At 40.3% G+C, this 20,714-nt stretch overlaps 1 protein-coding gene across 1 annotated transcript in view; it reads left to right on the top strand.

Moving 5' to 3' along the window:
- Positions 1-20,714, top strand: part of ATP9A (ATPase phospholipid transporting 9A (putative)) — a 62,226-nt gene that overhangs the window by 8,247 nt on the left and 33,265 nt on the right. Inside the window, exons 2-10 of the mRNA XM_034066761.1 lie at positions 2,423-2,567; positions 2,864-2,977; positions 6,326-6,434; positions 13,129-13,187; positions 14,043-14,094; positions 14,664-14,758; positions 15,933-16,013; positions 17,078-17,153; positions 20,205-20,281. Of these exons, the coding sequence (XP_033922652.1) occupies positions 2,423-2,567; positions 2,864-2,977; positions 6,326-6,434; positions 13,129-13,187; positions 14,043-14,094; positions 14,664-14,758; positions 15,933-16,013; positions 17,078-17,153; positions 20,205-20,281 (808 nt within the window). The remainder of the gene's footprint in view (positions 1-2,422; positions 2,568-2,863; positions 2,978-6,325; positions 6,435-13,128; positions 13,188-14,042; positions 14,095-14,663; positions 14,759-15,932; positions 16,014-17,077; positions 17,154-20,204; positions 20,282-20,714) is intronic.

Here is a 20,714-nt window from a genome sequence, read left to right on the forward strand (position 1 = left end):
CATGAAACATAAAACCTGGTATCTTTGTAGGAAACCACCTTCTGTGTAGTGAGTTGTAAACCATTTAACATGCTGCATGTATATTCAGTCAAGATAGTTACTTCAAGGGCCAAATGCTTTGTGTAGTTCCTTAAATAGTTACTGCTTTTGGTTAGCTGTGTATTTAATAGAACTTTTGTGGCAGAAGGCTGTGATTGAAGAACAGATCTTAACAGTGGTTTCTGGAAAGATGCTTGTAAGAGCTCTGAAGCTTTTGGTTATCAATCTAGCTGACAATGGCTTTCCCAAATGTCAATGAAATTCAGTAGGTGTGTTTTTTAAAGCAACAGGGGGATTGGGAAGAGATTGGCTTTTGGTAAGAAGTAGTGACAACAGAAAAATAACCCTTTTGGGCTTCAGAAGGGTACAATGCTGCAATCTTGAGTAGGGAGGTTTTTTTCAAGGTACAAGAGCGATTGCTGGTAAGTCCTTGCATCCCCTCTAAAGTAACCATGCTCTGTTTGATTCATTGCCTCGTGTCAGTATTTGTTACATTGAGCAGTACACAGTTTTATTCACTAAATCTTGTGTGAGAGCTGAGATTTTGCTGGCTGTATCAGCCAGGTTGAAGGCCCCATGAGATGCCCTGAGCTGATGACAGGCAACCTGTGGAAAGTCAGGTCCTCAGGTGTTACCATTACTTCACAAATTGCACGCTAATCCTGCATGTTCTTCTACAGAATGTTTCCTGTTACCTCATCCTAACATCTTTTGGTTGAGAAAAGCAACCTCTAGCCTGAAGTTTGTAGGCCATGCAGTGGTTCCCAAAGCAGGGGATACAGTTTAGTTAAGTATGACACCCAACTGTGTGCCAGAGGAGATTTTTAACTTGGATATTTTCAAATACAGGCACTATATGCAATTGTTGGGATTTATTTATTGACTCTGGTTGTCTCCTTCACCAGGGAGAAGTGGAGGCACTGTCTGTGCTAGGGCTGCAGAGAGGACCTTTGGTGAGGTGTTGTGTTCTGGTGGTTTGAATAGGCGCTCATAGCTAGCTTAGCTCACGTCTCAGATCCTACATACTACATATCTCCCCAGAGAGAAGAGAAAATCCTTTAGTGACCATATCAGTTTTAGTGAACTTCGTTTGGCTTTCCTGAATGCGCATGTAACTTTTAGCAAAGGCCAGAAATGATGTTAAATAAATGGCTTTAATGTAAAACTGAGCTAAAAAAGTAAATAATCAGTATACCAATGTGTTCCTATTCTATTTTGAAGGGGTTTTTGGGAAACTGGCATTACAAGATACAAAAGATGATTGTTGAACTGGACAGTTGTGTCATGACAATATTTAAGAGCAGGAACAAAGATACTGCTGACAAAGTAGGTAAAAACACAGGGAAAGAAAGAGAGCAGAGGTTATACTGGGCTAGTCTGATTGAAAATAGGATGAACTTATATTCCTGTGTCCGTTTCTCTGGCAGTTTGGGTTTATGGCACTGGGTCCAGGCATTAGTTGGGGCTGCCTGAACTCTGGTGGTGCTGCAGCAGGACGGTCATCTCAAGAGCTGAAAATATAAATGACTACAGCTAAACTAACAAACCAAGACCATGTGGCTGGATCTGCATGTCCTTGGTCAATGAGAATGTGTTATTCATTAGTAGATAACACAAAATCTGCTATTAACATAAATGCCGCTAATGACTGTAATACTGTTTAAAAATAAAATCTGTAATCATTTTGCACCCATTTTCAGATTCCTTGTAAGGTTTAATTTTTAGAGGATTATACATTATTATTCCTTGGCAAAACTGTTTTAAAGTGCAAATATTCAAATATGCAAATATTGAACTCTTCTGCTAAAAAGGTGTAAATTCCAATGAAGCAGGGGTTGCAGGAAAGGAGAAGCATCTCTGTCTCCATCTCATCTCTTTTTTAAGACATATGAGATTGTTATACATATATGCATTCCTGTTTAAGTTCAGTTTGTAAATGGGAAAGCCCCCTTTTGTTTGAGGGAGTTTCAATAAGGAAACAGAAGACTAGAAAGCACTGCAACTACTTTTTTAATGAGATCTTTCTGGCATAAATCTGCAATCCAGGATCAGTGCAAGGGGGACCTTTCTGCCTGTACCCCTTACTCCTTGCTTCCTGGAGCTCTTTTATTCGCAGGAGGTAGAAGCTCTCCCAGCAGTCAGCAGTGACTTGGTCCATGCTTCTCCATACACTGGTTTCCTGAAAGCAAAGATGTAACAGCTCCAGCACCATATGAGATGTTTGCTTGCAGCTCAGTAGATGGCAAGGCAGGTCTCCAGTGGCTGTATTTGGTAGAAGGTCAAGCTCTAGTCTGTTCTGCTGGCTGGTGGCAAGGGTCTGGGGTGTGTGTGTATCAGAGAATTATATTAAAAATTAACTCATTAATTAATGTTCCTTTTATAGGTGTTGTCAGTGCTTAAGATGCTGTGGAAGGAGAGACCCGAGGCCCCGTACAGTTTGGCTTGGCCATCCAGAGAAAAGAGACCAGAGATACCCTCGCAATGTTATCAACAATCAGAAGTACAACTTTTTTACATTTCTCCCTGGGGTAAGTGTGAGGAAAGTTACTTTTCCTTATCCCACCCCAAAGCTTTCCCTAATTTCAGTGTTTTACAGTAGACAGGTGAAGAACCTGGAGGTGTTTTGGGTTGTGCTTGGTGGGCCTCCTGCAAAGGCTGCCTTAGGGCAGCAGCAAACCAGACATGGATCTCTCCTGGACTACTTTAAGACTGCCCTAAGTTATTTAGAAACTAGAGTAGCATGCAAAAATGTTTCTGATTGTTAGTTTAATATTCATAACTTTTGAGCTTCATTACTCTCTTCCCTTTTCTTTTTTCTTTTTAGGTGTTGTTCAACCAGTTCAAATACTTCTTCAACCTTTATTTCTTGCTTTTGGCTTGCTCTCAGTTTGTCGTTGAAATGAGGCTTGGTGCACTTTACACATACTGGGTTCCTCTGGTAGGTCATTTATGGCTTATTTACTCAAGAAAGTTTGTGTTTGACACAATTTCTCGTGCTGCCCTTTCTGTAGGGTATACGTTTGCACCATAACTAATTTTGTTAGCTTATTTCTTCAGGCTTACACTGTATATGTTGTATTGTAGATGCTTGTTTTGGACTTAAGCTTTATTTTGTAGAGATTTCACAGGGATGTGAGAGGACTCTGCCACCAACTTGTTTATTTGTGAGATGTTAATGGGCACAGAGCTCTCATCACTGACTGCAAGGCCAGCAGGGCTTTGTGAATAACATAAGAAAACAAATGAAGGCTGGAGCAAATATCTTTCCCTGGCAATGTGTGTGCTGTTCACAGCTGCATCTGAACCAAGGGTGTGCTCATGGTAGGTCTGCATTGGGCATTGTGCCCTCCTTGGGAAATCCATGCTTATGGGAGCCTGGACCAGCCTGGCAACAGCAGCAAAGGACCGAAGGGCACCTTTCAAAAGTGACATTAATGAGTGGCCATATGTGCAAGGATGGCAAATTATGCTCCCCTGTCAAACACTTTGACCTGTGGCCTTGGGATAGGTCAACAGGCTGCTTCATAGTGTAACTACATTGTAAAAAACAAATGAAAAAACTGAGAAGCCCACCACCACAAACCTCCCACATATAAAACCCAATATATGGAGATGTCTTTACACTGGCTCAACATGCAGATACTCTTTCCTTCCTGAAAACTACTTGCCTTTTTCTTTTGATAGCCATGTGTTTCACCCGTAATGAAAGGAAATCAATGATAATCACTTTTGAAACAGAAACTCCAGTGCAGAAAGAGGAATAGTTGCATAGAATGGGCTTCTTAAATCTACAAAATGCACTGTATGAGCCAGTTAAACTGCTTAAATGCTTAAATATATGTACCTATATTTTTTTATTTTATCACAGTAAAACTTCTTTCTTTTTCTATGTGAAAAGCTTCTCTGCTGCACTTCAGCTCATAGTATTGTAGAATAATTTTGGTTCAGAGGGACCTCTGTTCCAACTGTCTGCTCAAAGAGGGGCTGTCTTTAAACTTAGGTTGGTTTAACTCATTTGAGTTTTGAAAATCTCCCAGGACAGACATCCTTCTTATTTTAAAGAAATGACATAAACCCAACTGAAATCTGATTTAAAGAAAAAGCACAGGGCTCTTCCAAGGCACTACTTATGCAGTGATTTGAGAAATGGTGGTGGTAAAAATTTGTGGCTCTATTGAGGGAACTCAGGAGTGGCAGAGCAAACTTATTTTCCTGCCTTTTATATTTCCAGAACAGTGAAGCCCCTGCTAAAATTCAGAAAGAAGCAAAGGGGAAAGCTTTGGGATATTGCTGCTAAAATTCTGTTTGTGTTAATGGCTGGATCGCACTGAATTCTTCCTCAAGTGTATGTCATGCTGCATCTGCTGTATGACTGTATTGGTATTTTCATGAGATCCTGTCCTGTAAATAAAATATACATGCACACAGAGGATCTCTGGGTTTTCTATAGGCAGTTGAGACTTGTCTTTGCCAGGTGAGCAATTAGAGTTTGGCATATGAGCTGCCAGAAAGCAGGATAAGAAAGGTCTTTGTTCATTACTGGCTGCTAATGTGAGTGTTGGGGATGGAATGATATATGAGATGACACAGTGAGTCAGCACATGTGGGAATATTTTGGGGCGATTATTTGAAGACTCTTCAAACAGCTGAAACATGAGTTGAAAATAACCAATGCTTTTGTGTTTTATTTTGGAAAGCAGATAGGAATTTCTAGCTAAAGGCACAAATGCCACTTGTAAATAGAAATGTCCATTCTTTTCTTGATCTGTTGATTATGGGTAAGATATCTTCCACAGTTGTGCAAAACACATAGTTGTGGTACTGAATGCTGAGGGGTGAAATGCTTCTCTGAAAATACTGCATTAATGGCTTATTACTGTCAATGTTTGTAAATAGAGGATTGAATATGGGCATTTTTAAAGAAAATAGTTGCCCATCCTTGGGTTTCTTCATGTGTCTTCATTTTTACATACTGCAGAAACCTGCTACATTGTATTTAAATACTGATATTAATTATATCATACTACTAGAATTAGGGTCTCTTTGGGTTTATTATAGGGTTGTGAAAACCGGCAGGTGAAGCACCTCAGTGTTTTAGTAATTAAGAGAACTGCTCTTCCTCTGTCTTAGTAGTTCTTAGGTCATTCATCAGCAGTTTTGTTTAAAAATATGTGAGCATTTGAATTGTTATTTAGTGTTAGCAATGCTCCACAGCAAGGCCCAGCTTAAGAGCTCATGCACACAGTTTTTGGAGGCGTGTGCATAGCTGTTCTTTCTAAAAATGAAGTTACTTAAAGTTGGAAATTACAACCCACTGGCAAAGTCTCCTGTTTGGATAGGTGGTTATTTACAGATATTTTCATGTGGTTTTCATGTAACCCCCAGTTTCTAACATCACCCTGCCCCCTTCCTAAAATAAAGAAGTTTCTTATTAACAGTCAGTACATGGTTGCAATTTTCAAGCATACAGGTTGTAAAAAGTTCATTTTTCTTCCATAATGAATGAGGAGTGTTTAACTGTTCAGTGAGCCTGAGCTGAATAGTGCCTAATGAAAAATTGGCTTTGTAGTACTAGCCCCATGAAGAATTTTGCATTATTTTTTATATATAGTGAAGGATGTGATGTGGGCATTTTCCTCATGACAAGAGGAATGAAATGACTTCTCACATCCACAGAAAAGTAGGACTGAAACCCTAATTAGGCAAATGTGTAATTATGCTATGAGTAGTTCACATTAATATATTTAGGGTGCTTATTTGTGTAGGTTGAGTGTATGTATACATACGCATGAATACACATGCATTATATCTATATATATAAAAAAGTGTTTCTATAGATTCCTATATAAAGAAATCTCCCAGGTTAGGTGAGCTAACTTTGATGGTTCTGTGGTGGATTGAGATTTGAGGGATCCTGTGTTACACTGCACTTTTGTGTAACCCCTCTCAGTCTTAGTTACTCACCTGTGAAGTTTGGTAGATGTTATTTACACTCTTCAGATAAACTTCACAAAGATTTTCTTGGCGAGGTGCTGGCAGAGCATTGTGGTAATGCTGAGAAACAACCACAAGGTTTTTTAAGCAACAGGTCTGTTGTTAGTTTGCTATTGGGAGTTCCACTCAGCAGCACATAATATCACTATAATGATTTAGTGAGAGAAGATAGAAAAAGGAAATGCAGATTGTTGGCATTGGTACTGATAAATACTGCTCTTATTAGAGGCAGATGTGATTTCTTTTCCTGACCTTTTCATCCATTCTGTTCCCCCCTCCATGCTCCTTTTAGGGATTTGTGCTTGCTGTTACCGTCATCCGAGAGGCCGCGGAGGAGATCAGATGTTACATGCGCGACAAGGAAGTGAACTCGCAGATCTACAGCAAGCTCACAGCGAGAGGTCGGCTCGGCGGCTCCAGCGTGCCCGCTGCATCCCGGCGCGGCCGCGGCAGCACCGGGGGTTGCAACTCAATCAAATGCTGCTGACAGTTGGAGAAGCAGAGTTCAAGGAATGGGGAGGGGGTTATGGGCTTGCAGGCACGTGGCTTTGTGGCCACGCTGCTGCTCCTGCACCGTCGGGGGGCCGGGTGGCTTCTCATGGATGGCTCCTTGCCAGGGTGTGGTGGATGCTGGGCTTTGCTGAGGGTTTCCTAGGGAGATGAGCAGCTAATGTGAGGCGGGTGTGTGTTAATTGCTTCAAATAACTGCAGAGCATCATCTTGGCAGCTTCAAGGCACGGGGAGAGGGCAGCCCCTTGCGTTTACATGCGCTGGAGACTGCTCAGTGGGCTGGGAGGTCACTGCAGCCAGCACCAGGCAGGGGTGAACTTCCAAGCTGCTGGTGAGATAGTTCTAAACCCTGCTTGCTTCTAACTTTAGTGTAGGCCAAAATATCATCCCAGTTATTGTCCCTTCTTCGTGATTGGAGTCACCAAAGAAAATGAAACTGGATCTGAATTGCTCTAGGATGTTTCCAGAAGGGAAGTGTGTTTTCCTTCCTGCAAAGCTGTGACGTGAGAGAGGCACTCCGTAAAGCTGTATAGATGGAGGGATAGGCAAATAAAGCAATCAGCATAGTAGGAAGAAAACAAGAATGGAGCTATAGTAGATGTGATATGATGTTTGGGTTCTGCTTGTTTGGTTGTGTTCTTCTGGTTTTGGTAACAGTGTATCTGTCTTCTCCTGTGTTTTTTCTTGCTTGCCCTGTTGGTAAAAGGTACCAATTCATATTCTTTAATGGAAACAACAGATGTGTGCTTAAAAAAGGGAGGAGGATCCACATGGGCAGATAATTTGCCAAAGCAGTTTACTAGAAGAATTAAACTTCTAGGTCTGTGAAACTGTCAGGCGATGGTTATACAGAAGGAGGTTCAACTAATGAGGGTGAAGGTAGCCTGTGTTCTAGTGTCTTAAGACTGGGGACCCTCTGAGCACAGGTATCACGAGTCATGGTTAAGTACTCTGTGTACTGAAGGAGCTTGTGAGTGCATGTGTTAAAGTGAATTGCTAGATGTAATGACATGTTCCATCACTTACTGAACACGCAGTACCTGTTGAGTTTCATATTTTTTTCTCTGTTGTACCAGACAGGGACTTACATCATGCAAGCCCTTTGCTAAAAGAGACTATGTGATATGTTACCACATCGTTTGTGCTTCTGTTAGCAGTAGTTGGCGTAGTTCCTCAATATTGGTGATATCTTCTCTTATATTTTTTGTATATTATCTTTAGCCCCTTCTTCAAACTGTGAGGAGTTTGAGACCTCACTTGTGAGTGAGCCCAGGCTGCGCCTCAGCTGTATCTGATCCCTGGCTCTGGCCATTGTTTATAGCTGTGCAATACCTAACAAAGACATTTAAATTCTCATTTGAAAAATAAAATGCTGCCTTACTATGGAGTTACTCCTAATACCGTGACAATGATGGTGAGGTCAGGGCTTTGTTTTTAACAAGGGAATGAACTGAAGTTAAGCAACTTCTTTTTTTCATTTCCAGTTCCTTTGTTATGAAAGTTTATAGCCCTGAATTAAGATGCAGTGAACTGGGTGTAGTAAAAATATGCTGCTTTCAACACTTGCACTTTTAGGAATAAGGCTGCTTTTAAAACATAATTGCTTAAGGCTGTATGTATTTCACATGCCGGGAATTATGAGGCAACTCCGAACTAGGGAGTTTGAGTTTCTGAATATTAAATCCCCTTTTAATAATGTGTTCTTACTACAACACTTAAAATGCTTGGCAACCAACAAAAGCTTCATCCGAGAGGGGTGTACTAGATCTATTTAAAGATATAAAAGAGTTGCCTTCTGGATTCTATTCAATGATCTATAAGGGGCCTGACCTCTCCTTTAGTTCTTTTCATATTGCTATTACGTTTCCCATGAATGATTTCCCTCCCCCCAGTCCTTTAACTTTTCTAATTTTCTGAAAGAAACCAAGGAGGATGGGCAGCTGGGCACTAGCCAAAAATCTTAAGCCACTTTATTTAATATGAATTTGGTGCAGAAACAGGAGCGAGACTCTCCAGCAGTATAATTTTGATTAGGAAAACCACAGAAAGTTATTTGTGATTGTCTTGTGGTTTGGGGAGAAAAGTAATTTTCTGTCTTTCTCTGAATCTCAGTATTCAAGCTTTTCAGGAGACCTGAGCATCTGCTTTGCCACTGATTAAAAACCTAGAAGCAGGAAAGTACCTTGTGCAGCCACCACAAGGGGGATGGAAGAGTATTGGCTTTGGTTTATTGTACCTATTAATACAGCTAGGGGAAGTAGGTAAGCTTTGAAAGAAGCCCTTCATCAGGTCAGAAGCAGCAAATATCAGAATAAGTTGAGAACAGTTCACCTTAACCAGTAGTTTTCAATGCGAGTGATAAAATTCCAGGTTTTGCCTTGGACTTTTACAGACTTTTTTCTTTTTTTGTTAAATAGCACAGCTCATGCTTCAGGATATTGGCATAGCCCTGTACTGAGTAGGGGCAGAAGGCTACAGATGCACAAAAGCCATCTGAAGTGTTGCTATATGTATTTTTTTAAAACTTCACAATGGTTTCACCTCTAAAGCCAGTTCTTCAGGAGAGGGAGGTTAGGTGAGGCTTGACACTGAGCACTGGTGTCTTGAAGATTGGCTATAATGGATCTAATGGAGCACCTTCTTCCAAGCTATTTTTTATTTCTCCTGAGTATTTGCACTAAGCTGCAGTTAAGGTGAATGGAGAATAGCTTCCTCCATCTCTAACCCTGGCCTCCCAGTGCAACCCCACAGATGTAAATACATACTTAGCTCTGAATGAAGTCAGGCAGACTTAAGCACTTGCTTATACGTGGTTTTGAATAGGGATAGAAGCAAGCAGAGGTTTAAGTGCTTTCCCAAACAGATCCTCTTGTCCCCTTTGTGTGCAGTTCCTTGTGCCCTGAACAGAGGCAGGGCTGGATTGGCTGGGCATAGCTCCTGCCTCCAGTCAGGAGCACAACAGCTCCAGCACTCCCACCAGCCTGGTCCCCTCCTCTGGCGGGTAGTTTGGATTTGCAGTTTTGCTTCTGTGTATAAACCTTTTTCACACACTCTTCTTGTTAAGCTTTTTAAGATTCACTAAGTGCTTGCTTTGTAGAGAAAAAGGAAGAATCCTCTTTGGGTCACATCTCATATAGTTGCTAAATTCTGGGGACTAATCTTTTTTGGAGGGTAGCATGAGGCTGAGTAGACAGGATTGTATTTTTTGTGTTCCTTTATTTCATGTAACATCAAAGAACCTCCACCATGAGCCTCTTTTTCTAGTGATATGAGCCTTTTATGTTCAAAATGATGAAACCAGCAGACTTCTGGAAAGCATTTCTAAAATGGAAAGTTCTCCATTTACAGGACAGTTGTTTGGATTGTAATAAAAAATAATCAGATTTCAATCCCCTATTCATAAACCCACAAGCCTCCTTGTGTGCAGAAGTCTGTGCTGACTTTCTGCTTGATAGAAAGCTAGAACCGTGCTTGCGAATTCCTGGTTTGTTTTTCTTTTCTTGCAGCCCCCCCTCCCCGGGTAACACTGCATAATAGAGAGCAACTCTACAGAAAGAAATGGGAAGAGACCTCCTACTGAGGGGTGCTACTTAAGATACAGATCATTGGCATTTACCAGCCATATAAAAACAATATTTTCCCAAACCCTCTGAGTCCTGCTCTACAGTTTATACAGCATAAGGCTGCAAAAGCCAGAAGTTTGGTGCAGCACATCCAAACAACCTTTTTTGGTTTTTAAAGATGCATTTAATTTGTTCTAACAAACCTCTGGCTTCATCTTTAATTCCAAATTAAGTGTTTTGATCTGTACCTTAGTGAAGCTCTGCAGAGCTGTTGTGAAATCTTGTGTTCACGTAGTAGAAAAAGGCATCCCTTCTGGCTGTATTTAAGTAATCTGCTTTATGGTACATCCATCACACAGCAGATTTTGTAATCATTTCAAAGGCCAGAGCTTAAGTTGGAACAAACTGTTTGCATTCTGTTATGTTTACTTTTTTGTTTTCACTGTCAGGATACAGCAAAGAATGAAGCAAATACCAATCCCATTTGAAGAACAGAGGGGTTTTTTCTTTTCAAATAAGAGATCAAGACTAGTTGCTTTTTAAAACTGTTTCAATTACCAACTTGTATTCTGATTAACTTCAGAAAATATAAACTGAAAGCATTGTAAGTGCTAAATAAACCTGTGTGTATTTAGAGGAAGCTCTTTAGGTGCATTTATAAAAGCAGTAATTTATTACTCCAAAAGTACTTAATTAGAGCAATACTGTGAAATGAAGCAGTTGTGTTATTACCTAATTTCTTAAACATGCATGAGAACATCTAATGTTTAGGAGGGAGTTTCCCCCTAGAAAGAAAAAGGAATTACAGAATTCCCAAGATCAAAATAAAACTAATTTGAGTAAGTTGCTTTATGGGAGTCCTGAGTCAAAGGAAACATCTGGTCCTGTGCCTTCTTAGCAGGACATGTGGTACATACTGCAGAGATGTCATCCATGAGAGGCCAGGAGTATGGCTGGAAAAGCAAAATTAGCTTTGCTACCCAAATAGGGCATCTCATTTATACAGGAGTTATAAAAATGTGCATTGGTTAGAAAGGTCCTCTCTTTTACCTTAAAACAGCTGAGGTTGGGAGGGTTATTGAGCAAGACAAATCTGCTCCAGCTGCTTTGATTTTTCTCAAATTAGAAATATTTAAAAGCAGATGATAATTGCTTTAGGAATAATGATCCAAAAAGCCTTTTATGTGTGTAATGATAGGAAATCATCATGTTGTAGCTTTGCCCAGGTGTTATTTTTTTTTTCCAGCATTAATTTACATCATTAAGGAAAGCACTACAAAAATAAGTTTCTGTTCCTGAACCCTGCAGATACTGCTTCCTATATTGACAGTCACCAAATAAATCCTTTCTCTTTAAGTGAAATACATAAAACATGGTTAAACAAATCCACCTTTCCTTCCAAGAGCTTTTATGCCCAGTGGTTTAGGAATTGCTATTCCTGTGTGGGGAGAATACATGGGGGCTTTTTGCCTTCTTTGCACAGGAGAATATTCAAAAGCACTTTTTGTTGTTTTGTGAATAACCGTATTAAAAGGGGAGGAAGAGATGTTATCTGTCAGACCCTTTTAGTGTCATAGTACCTAACTTTGTGTAGCCCATACAGAAGACTGCCAGGGATGCTTTTTTTGATCCTCTTGGAGTGCGGCTTTTCTTTTCAAGCCTCTGCGTAATGGACTCTTAATCCCCGGTATGCTTCCTGCCCCGGCAGAGATGTCTTTAGCCCAGCATTCATTTTGTTTACCTTTTTTCTGAACTAAAAATCTCACAAAGCAAAACCTAGAATCCATGGAAGACCTATGAGATATTTGTGAAATGGGCCATGACTGCTTATAATTTGTAGGAATAATTACAGCATGTAAGGAAGTCTGCATTTATTAGCAGCAGTGATGAAGCATGTTGTTAAGCACACAGTGTGTCACCAAAGCAGCAGGCTGCTAGGAGCCCAGAATGGCTTTCATTGTTAATTTGGAGCAGAAACACTGAAGCATATCCTGAGAAGGATGCTAATGAAGGGACTGCCAGTAGTAAAATCCTAGTGACCTTTGTGCTTTGTGCTAATTTCTATTCCCCCTCCCTTCCCCCTTCTCCTTTCCCCCTGAGCTGCTATCTGGCCAGTTAGCCCGTGAATTTCGAGGTACAGTAGGGGTGTTGTCCATGCTGGGGTGAGCTCCACGTGCCTCCCCCACTTCCACTCAAATCACAGCAGATTAAAGAGGCTTTTGTTGAAATGTAACAGGCAGACACATAGAGGCAGGGTTCAAATTAACTGATTATAAATCACTAGTTACTCTGAGAAGCCAAATCTCGAGCTGGCTAATGATTTGAAATTACTAGCCAATTGTTAAATTAATCCCCTGTTTAAAGCAACTGGGAAATGTTTGACAGCTGCAAAGAAATAAATATTTATGTGTTTTCTGTAGGACCTGTACTCTACAGGGCTTGTTAAGGCTGTGTCTATTGAGAGACAATGGAGAGGTGATAGAGCTGAGCCAGATACAAGAGCTGTGATGCGGAAGGAAATGAGCCTATTCTTTAAGATGGGCCCATTATACCTTATGCCTTCTAGGTCTTGGCTTGAGTGTTGAGCTTTAAATTTTCAGCTACTTAAAGAAAAGAAGTTGGGAGTTGGTGGTTCCCTACTGTAATTTTCCTATGGTTGCTCTGTTTTCCACCTGATGCTGAAGGTGTTTGAATTCTTGGGTTAAGCAGTACAACATCAAGCGCTTGCTTCAGAGTTGTTGCCAGAGAGTGACTGGGGATTCCTATAGCCAGAGGTGAGATCTGGAGCTGATAGATGAGAGCTTTCACCCCTTTTCACAGACTGAGACCCAGTGCTCTACTCAGTGGGAGCTATGGGCTTGGTGGGTCTTCACAGGGCAGTGTTGCTTAATTCTTGTAGTAGAAACATTACCTGTTTTCTCCAGAATAGTGAGGTGGAAGAAGGGGAGGTAAGGAGCACTGCACAGCACCCACAAACCCTGTGCTACTGCTGCTCTAATGCACTGATACCTTTCCTTTGCAGGTACTGTGAAGGTGAAGAGCTCTAATATACAAGTAGGCGACCTCATCATTGTTGAAAAGGTTAGCCTTTATGTGTATTGTTTCTGTGTACTTTTTTGCAAGACCATGGAAAATGAGATGTTTTGAAGTCGTATTTGTTTTATATAGGCTTAGACCATCAAGTAATGAGCACTAGTTAAAATATTTAATAACCTTGCAGGGTTTCTGCTCCCCCACCAATACAGCCTTGTCATCTTTACAAATGAGTGCAAACCTGTAGATATGCACCAATAACCTAATTTTTCCACTTACACTATATCAAGACAAAAAGCCTTCCTGATTCTATCTCTGATTGTGGGACACAGGTTAAACACTTGATACCAATGCAAGGTCCAGATTTTGCTTTGGGTGAAAACAACAGAAGTATTGGGAGATACAGTGGCTTGTACAGGTATATTTCCTCCTTTCTATAAGTTTGTGTGGGCTTTTTTAGCCACTGATTTTTGTTTTCACACTCTGTGGAAGCAGCTATGACCTCGAAAACCATCAATATGAAAATATTCAGTACAAAGAAGAGGAGAACAATAGCTATAGATTGGAGATACATGCTTTCTTCTAGCATGGGACTTCTTGAAAGGAAACCAGCATTAGTTTAAAATGTCTTCATACTTCTAGAATTACTCACTGGCCCTTTTGTAAACCTAATAGCTGATTGGTCTGGTCAGTAGGAGCTGGCACCAGTTATTATTTTGTACTTGGAATTCTTCAGGGAAGTGATTTTAGGATTCAAAATGAAATGAATACCAAGCTTCAGTTTGACAAAGAAATTCTCTTTTTCTTCCATATCCTTTTTGCTTGTCACAGTGGGGCTGTGGAAGGCGGCTGCACATGCGTGGAGGGCTGTATACACAATAATGGCTTTTCTTCTCCTAACAGAACCAGCGAGTCCCTGCTGACATGATCTTCCTGAGGACATCGGAGAAGAATGGTAAACATCTGGAACCAATTGTCAAAATAGCTATTAACCTTTCACTGGTTGTTTAGAGAAAATTATCTTCTGGAAACGTGAAAGAAATAGATAATAGTAAAATTTTAGAGAGGCAGAGAATTCAAATGGTTTTATGGGCCACCGCTTCTCGACAAACAAAAACTCTGGTTTTGTTTGCTTGTCAAAGATTGTAGGTGGTTGAATCCAGGGTAAATTAATCTGGTTGCATAACAGTTTGCATTTTAGATGTAAATAATTTTACTTGCCCTTCAGGTTTGTTTTGTTAATTGTGGGGTAAGGAAATGTTTGATCAAAAGGATTGGAAAACACAAAGACCAATGAGAACATTTGAAATGTCTTAAAGATACAGTGCAGAGTCTCACTGAATTCTGGACCAGTGGAAGGAAGTGAATGTGTGATGTGAGAGTATCTTACATTATAAATAGATATTACTTGAAATCAGGTACTGTTGGCAAAGAAAGAAGGATGTCATAGATATAAAGCCATTTAATATAGATGTACCTGAGACAGAACTGGAAAGAGCACTGACTGGTGTTGAAAATCCGCAGGGTCTTGCTTCCTTCGCACTGACCAGCTGGATGGTGAGACAGACTGGAAACTACGGCTGCCTGTTACCTGTACTCAGAGGCTGCCAACTGCTTCTGTAAGCTGCCTTCATACAAAACACTATACTTGGTAAACAAGTGTATCTGTTTGACCTGAAAAATATTTGGGTGTTTCACTTAATGGGCTGTTTTGCAAAATGGGTTAATGCAGCATTGTTCTGCACAGGACTCAGTGCATGCTACACTAATATTAGCTTTGGCAACAAACATAAGGGTGAGCAAGCCATTCCCAAGCTCCAGGCAAGATTTCAGGTAAGGTGAAGCTGGGTGTCTCTGTGCTGCATGGCTGTGGCCACAGAGCTCTGCAGATAGGCACCAGGGCTGGCAGCTAGAGAATGACCTAGCAGCAGAAGGTGGCTAATGGTAGAATGCTCCTGTTTTCTTCTCCTCTTTAGAGACCATTGTGGTAACTTACTGCTGGTCTTGTAGATTAGGCATCCTTAGTGGTGGTACTTCTCAGATGCTCTATTTCATTCCTCGCACAGGAGGATGTTCAGAGGCACAGTTCATGGAATGGCTTCAGAGGCTGTTAAGTTTTCGTTGCTTGCCTTTATGAAAGGAGTAGTGTCACCATGGAAGCCCTAGTGTATGATCTGAAATAAGCATCTCTATCAATCATGCTGTTCCCCAAAATCTCTTGCTAAAGTAGTTGTGTGTTACTGTTTCATTTGGGTTTTTAAAAAAGAAAACAAGAAAAAGGGGGACTCAGAGTACCTGCATTACTGGCATTCTATCTGTGCAGGGTTATTTCATGCAAAGGCTTTGAAGCAAGGCATCCTCTCCATGGAATTTGTGCATGTGTAGGAGTCAGCAGTGAAAAACACTGAAGAACTGGTGCATCTTCTTGTCATCACAGAACTGTTCCTAGTGATAACTGTTCCTCGGTTGCTTTAGAAGACTAGTCCAAACCTTCTTTGCTATGAAGTAATAAGTGTCCTAGGCTGTCTTGAGTATTCAGGCTGAAATTTCTGTTATGAGAGCACTGACATTTAAATAACTCTCGGGAGTCTCTCAGGTATCAGTTCAAGAAATGTTCTTCAGTGAAGCTGGTACACCAATTGTATGTTCTCTTAAACAGCTGGGTTCCAGTAAGTAACATGATTTAGTGATTATCTTAACTTGATAAATAACTCTTGCTCAAAGTGTTTTGGTAGAAGCATTTGAACATTATTAAGATATGGCTGCCTGTCTGCCAAAACATGGCTTTTATAGGAACTACTCCAAATCCGATCCTACATATATGCGGAAGAACCCAATATTGATATACATAACTTCGTGGGGACCTTCACAAGGGTGAGTCTTGTTGACATGCTTGAAATCATCTGTATTCCCATTCCTCATTGTTTTTGTTGGGTTTTTTTTTGTCTTTTTATCTTATTTCTTTTAACTTTTCCTTCATAAAATCCATCAAATCTGAAAGAAAAATACAATTATTGAAGCTTTGACTTGGAAACAATGTCATAGGCTGTTTGGAATTGAGGACCTTACTCTGAAGGTATTAGACCTGAACACTCTGACAGAGATTAGTAGTTATGTATTAGTGGTGCCTGTTCAGAAGGAAACCTGGACCACCATGGACTCTGTAGGATTAAAATCCTTTCACTGTGAAAAGACAGAGAATCTTAACTAGGTCAGGCGATAGCAGTCTTAATTCTGAATCAGTCGGGTCTTTGCCCTCAATTGCATGCAAGCTATGTGAACTCAGTTATGTATCTGTCCCCTGTTTCAGAGGGCAGCAGCTCAGCCACTCTGAAGTATCACTATTAAAATACATATCTCTTGTCTTGCTGGGAAGTTGCATTGGCTTCCTGGGGCAAAAGGTTGGGTTTTATTCCTCTCGGTGGGATTATGAAAATTTTAAAATGCATCTCAATTCAAGGATTTCCCCTCGGGAGCTTTCAGAGGACAAATAATTTTGTAACAAATTGAAGCTTTAGAGAAGTTGTTTGCTGGTATTTTAGTTCAAAATTGTAGATTTTGGCCTTTTCTCTTTATGTGGCACAGTCTTTTGGTGCCTAAGAGCAGTTGTGCTTTCTTGTGGGAATGGCTTCCTGTAGTCCCTGGAGAGCTGCTGACAAATGCTTTTCTCATTTATGGGGACATTCAGCAGGCAGAGGTATCTTAATAGATGAAGGGTTTTTTTTTGTTGATTGGTTTTAGTTTCCCAGTCCTGTTCCACTGCAAGAAAGTGGTCGTGTGTTTAACCCAACCAGAGATTTACCTGGGTTTATCAGAGTCCTCCATCCTATCAAGAAGCCCTCTCCCAATCCTCCCAGTAGCCCTCTCAAACACGCTGTCATACACTGATCTTTTGCACTACTGACAAATCTGTTATTTTTCCTTTTATCCTGGTGTAGGAAGACAGTGACCCTCCAGTAAATGAAAGTTTAAGTATAGAAAACACCCTGTGGGCCAGCACAGTGATTGCATCAGGTAAGATGGAGGCATGTGTAAATCTGTTTTAAGGGAATATGTTAACAATTTTTAAAGGTCTTTTTGTAATGGAATAATAATCTCTGTCAGTTGGAGAAATTAGCAGTTGGAATGAGGTTTCCCACTTGTCCTAACACCTCTGGGGAGCTGAGCTGACATCTAATTGCCTCTTGGACATTCCGAGATGAGAAAGAATTGGAGTGGCCTTTGGGCACTTTAGCATCTAGGACCAGAATAGCACTTAATTGCTCTCCACATTGACATCCTAATCTGTAACAGAAATGGTGTCAAATAGATTCTGGTAACAGAAGCTAACATGAAAGATTTCCAGGTAAGTGCTTCCATTGAGTTTGTCTTACATACTTTTAAAAAGGAAAAAAAAATAAATTCTTTGACAGATTTTGGCTTATATGTACGATAAGCTCCCGAAGCTTGAGATTAATCAATGCCCTTTTGTAGAGGCTTGTCAAAGTAAAAGCCTTGTTCCTCCCCTGTCCAGCATGTTGCAGAGTTTGCAGGGAAATAGCTGGAGGAGAGTGAAATTCTGTAGTATGGTTCTGGAATTCAAGTTGTTGGATGGAGAGACTTGACAGGCAGTACCACGGTATATATAGAATTGATAATAATAGGAAGGAATTTGAACTTCAGAAGATGTTTTTGATGCACCGAAAAGGTTTTGATTTGCTTTCTTAAAAGCAGAAAACAGTGAATAAATTTTGTTCCTGTATGTTTCTATCTAATCCTGCTCTGACTCTTCTTTGAAGTCTGTTACAGTGTTGTCACAGTGCTGTGAGCAAGGGATTGCTAAAAAAGCTAATTGTCCAAATACAATTTAATCAAGGTCCAAATAAGATTTAACCAAGTAAATTCCGTTTATAGATTAGTAATTGCCGTGCACTAGGTACCTTAACTTCCTTTTGCCTGAGTGCAGACACATCCAGTAAGCCTGGCAGTTTTTGATACCCATCAGACTGCTTAATACATGAGTCTCAGCTCATCCTGCTTTTGAACAAAATAGATGGAGAAGTGGAAAGCCATTTGTGTTGTGACTGTGTGCTGTATGGCTCCCCTCCCCACAGCACCCTTTCCCAGGGATGCTTTCTTGCCTCTTGTATCAAAGCTTTAATTTGTACCAGCCCTTGAACTGTTGCAGATATTAAACTGCAATGACCAAGTTTAACATAGAAATGTATTACAGTGAAGAGCCCTACTGAATTCAGAGGGAAATGCTGTTCAAGCTCTTCCTCTACACTCAGCTGAGTGTATTATACAAGTGGGTGCAGGTGCTTTTCCCCAAAGGAGGGTACAGTGCACACTCTGCCTCACCTGGTCACTACTTCAGTGTTGTGTAGAAGTCCTGGGTGGTCTTTGTGTCTGTATCAGGGCATGCAACAACCTTCTCTTTGCCCAGATGAACTTCCTGTTGGAATCCAGTCCTTCCTTCTGAATATGAATAATGTTCTTTGTAGATAGACATCTTTGATTTCAGTTAATAGGAATAATGCTTGCAAATATTTTCATAATTTCAAATGCTTTCTGCAATTGAGTCTGTTCTGAGTGGCCATAAAACAACTAGAAACATTCTTTATATACATACCAGCCTGTCTTCAAGCTGTTTTCTAGCCCTGGCAGGTTTTTCCTCTCATTTTGACTGACTTGATCAATACAATACTCAGTTTTGTTTCTCCTATGGTAATAATAAATAGCATGTTATAGGTTATTCTAGTTAGGAAAAAAAACATGGATATTATTTTTCTTTAAGTGAAAGCTGTCAACTTGTGGTGATGCCATCTCGCTGGGTCAGCCTTTGCTAGTAAGACGAAGCAGAGGTATGTGGCTTTCTCCATCTGCTGTAGTAGGAATGGGTCTGACTCTGACTGTTTGCAGTTGCTTTGGAGTAGCTGTGCCATCTGCTGATTTGAATTCTGATGATCTTACCACCACCTGCCATCTGGCTCCGGTGATTTATTTTTCTAAAGGAATGCTTCCCAGTGTATTATTAGAAACCACCTCTTTTGAATCAGTCTTATTTTAAAATAATTCACTTGAAGCTTGTTGAAACTTTGGGAGCAGGGGAATAGCAGAGCATAAAATAGCCCTGTATTTGCAGGAATGCTTTGTTCAGTGGTGTTTTTCTCCATTTTTAATGACTCCTAAAAATTTCTAGTGGAACACTAGAATCAGGCTTTGGCAATAGGAGCTTTTAAACTCTTGGTGCTAGATATCTTTTTCTTTATGGCTTTTTGCAAAGTCTGTAAGAGAAGTCAGTAGAAACCCAGTAATTTATGGTACTAAACTGTATTGTTTCTTTGAGAAAAGGAAGAACTTTGCTCTCAGTTGTTTAGCAACTGTAGGACATAGCATTAAAATACACTGGTAAACTCCTAGCAGCTCCATCTGTTACAGTAAGGTAGGAGTTGACATGATTCGCCTTTCAGTATGAGCAGCAATTAAACAAATACTAAGTAAGTTGTAGATTTTTAAATAAGATAGTTCTGTCTTTGAAAGCTGTTGGAATGAATTGATTTTACTGTGACTGTGGCAACTTTCACCAGTAAAGAACTGTAGCCCAAAGCACTGATTTAATTTTGAAGGTCCGCTATCTAGTGTAAGGCAAACTTACCCACACCCAAGTGTGATTCTTGCTTGTGGGAGGAAAACCAAGAAATTCTCCACCCTTAGCAATTGCTATTTATAGCAAGACAAGTGACATCAAAGGGGATCAGGGAAAGTGGAAAGAGCAAAGCAGTTGACTTCTCTTTCCATGCACATTAGTTGATGCAGTCTGTGATGCTGCATCAGGTCCAGCCACATGGGCAGTGTGGTTGAAGACTTAACTGACTGTTTGTAGGGTATCTTCTGTTCAAAGTCTGTGTTTTCATAGGTTTTGTAGTTTAGGTACCATTTTTAATTTCTGGTTGCTATTGCTTCTGAAATTAACCTGCTAAAAATCCTTTCTAACTGTCAAGCCTTTGGATCCATCAGGTATTTTATAATGAAAACTAGTGGAGGTTGTTTTTCTTCTGCTGATGCATGCTCTGCTTTGTTTAGGTACTGTTGTGGGAGTTGTCCTCTACACTGGAAGGGAACTGCGCAGTGTGATGAATACTTCAAACCCAAGAAGTAAGGTATGGTGAGGAAAGAGTCACAATACATAAAAAGAGAGAGAAACTTGTAATATTTTAAAGGAAATCTTTCCAAATGCTGTATGTACATGCTATAGGGACAACTACACAGGAATAATGATTCGTATCGTCCAGCTTGTGATTTAAGATAGTCACCATAGCAGAACCTATTTCTGCTTATTTTTTTGGTCTGTTATACATGTGTCTTACCACTTCAAGATTGGTAAAACCATTGTTTTGCACGGTTATAATGGAATAGTCCCAGTTAGAATAGGAAAGCTTATTTTGCTGCGTTCTTCTATTATAGCAAAGCTAAGACAAGGTGCAGGGATGTTTACATAGACAGCAGGTTTTGGCAGCAAGAGTCCTCTCGCACCTCTTTATGCATTGCTTTGCCTTCTAAGACTGGGAATCTTGTTTAAGAAGCTGGCAACAG

Source organism: Melopsittacus undulatus, chromosome 10 (assembly GCF_012275295.1).
Source record: "Melopsittacus undulatus isolate bMelUnd1 chromosome 10, bMelUnd1.mat.Z, whole genome shotgun sequence".
Lineage (NCBI taxonomy): Eukaryota > Metazoa > Chordata > Aves > Psittaciformes > Psittaculidae > Melopsittacus > Melopsittacus undulatus.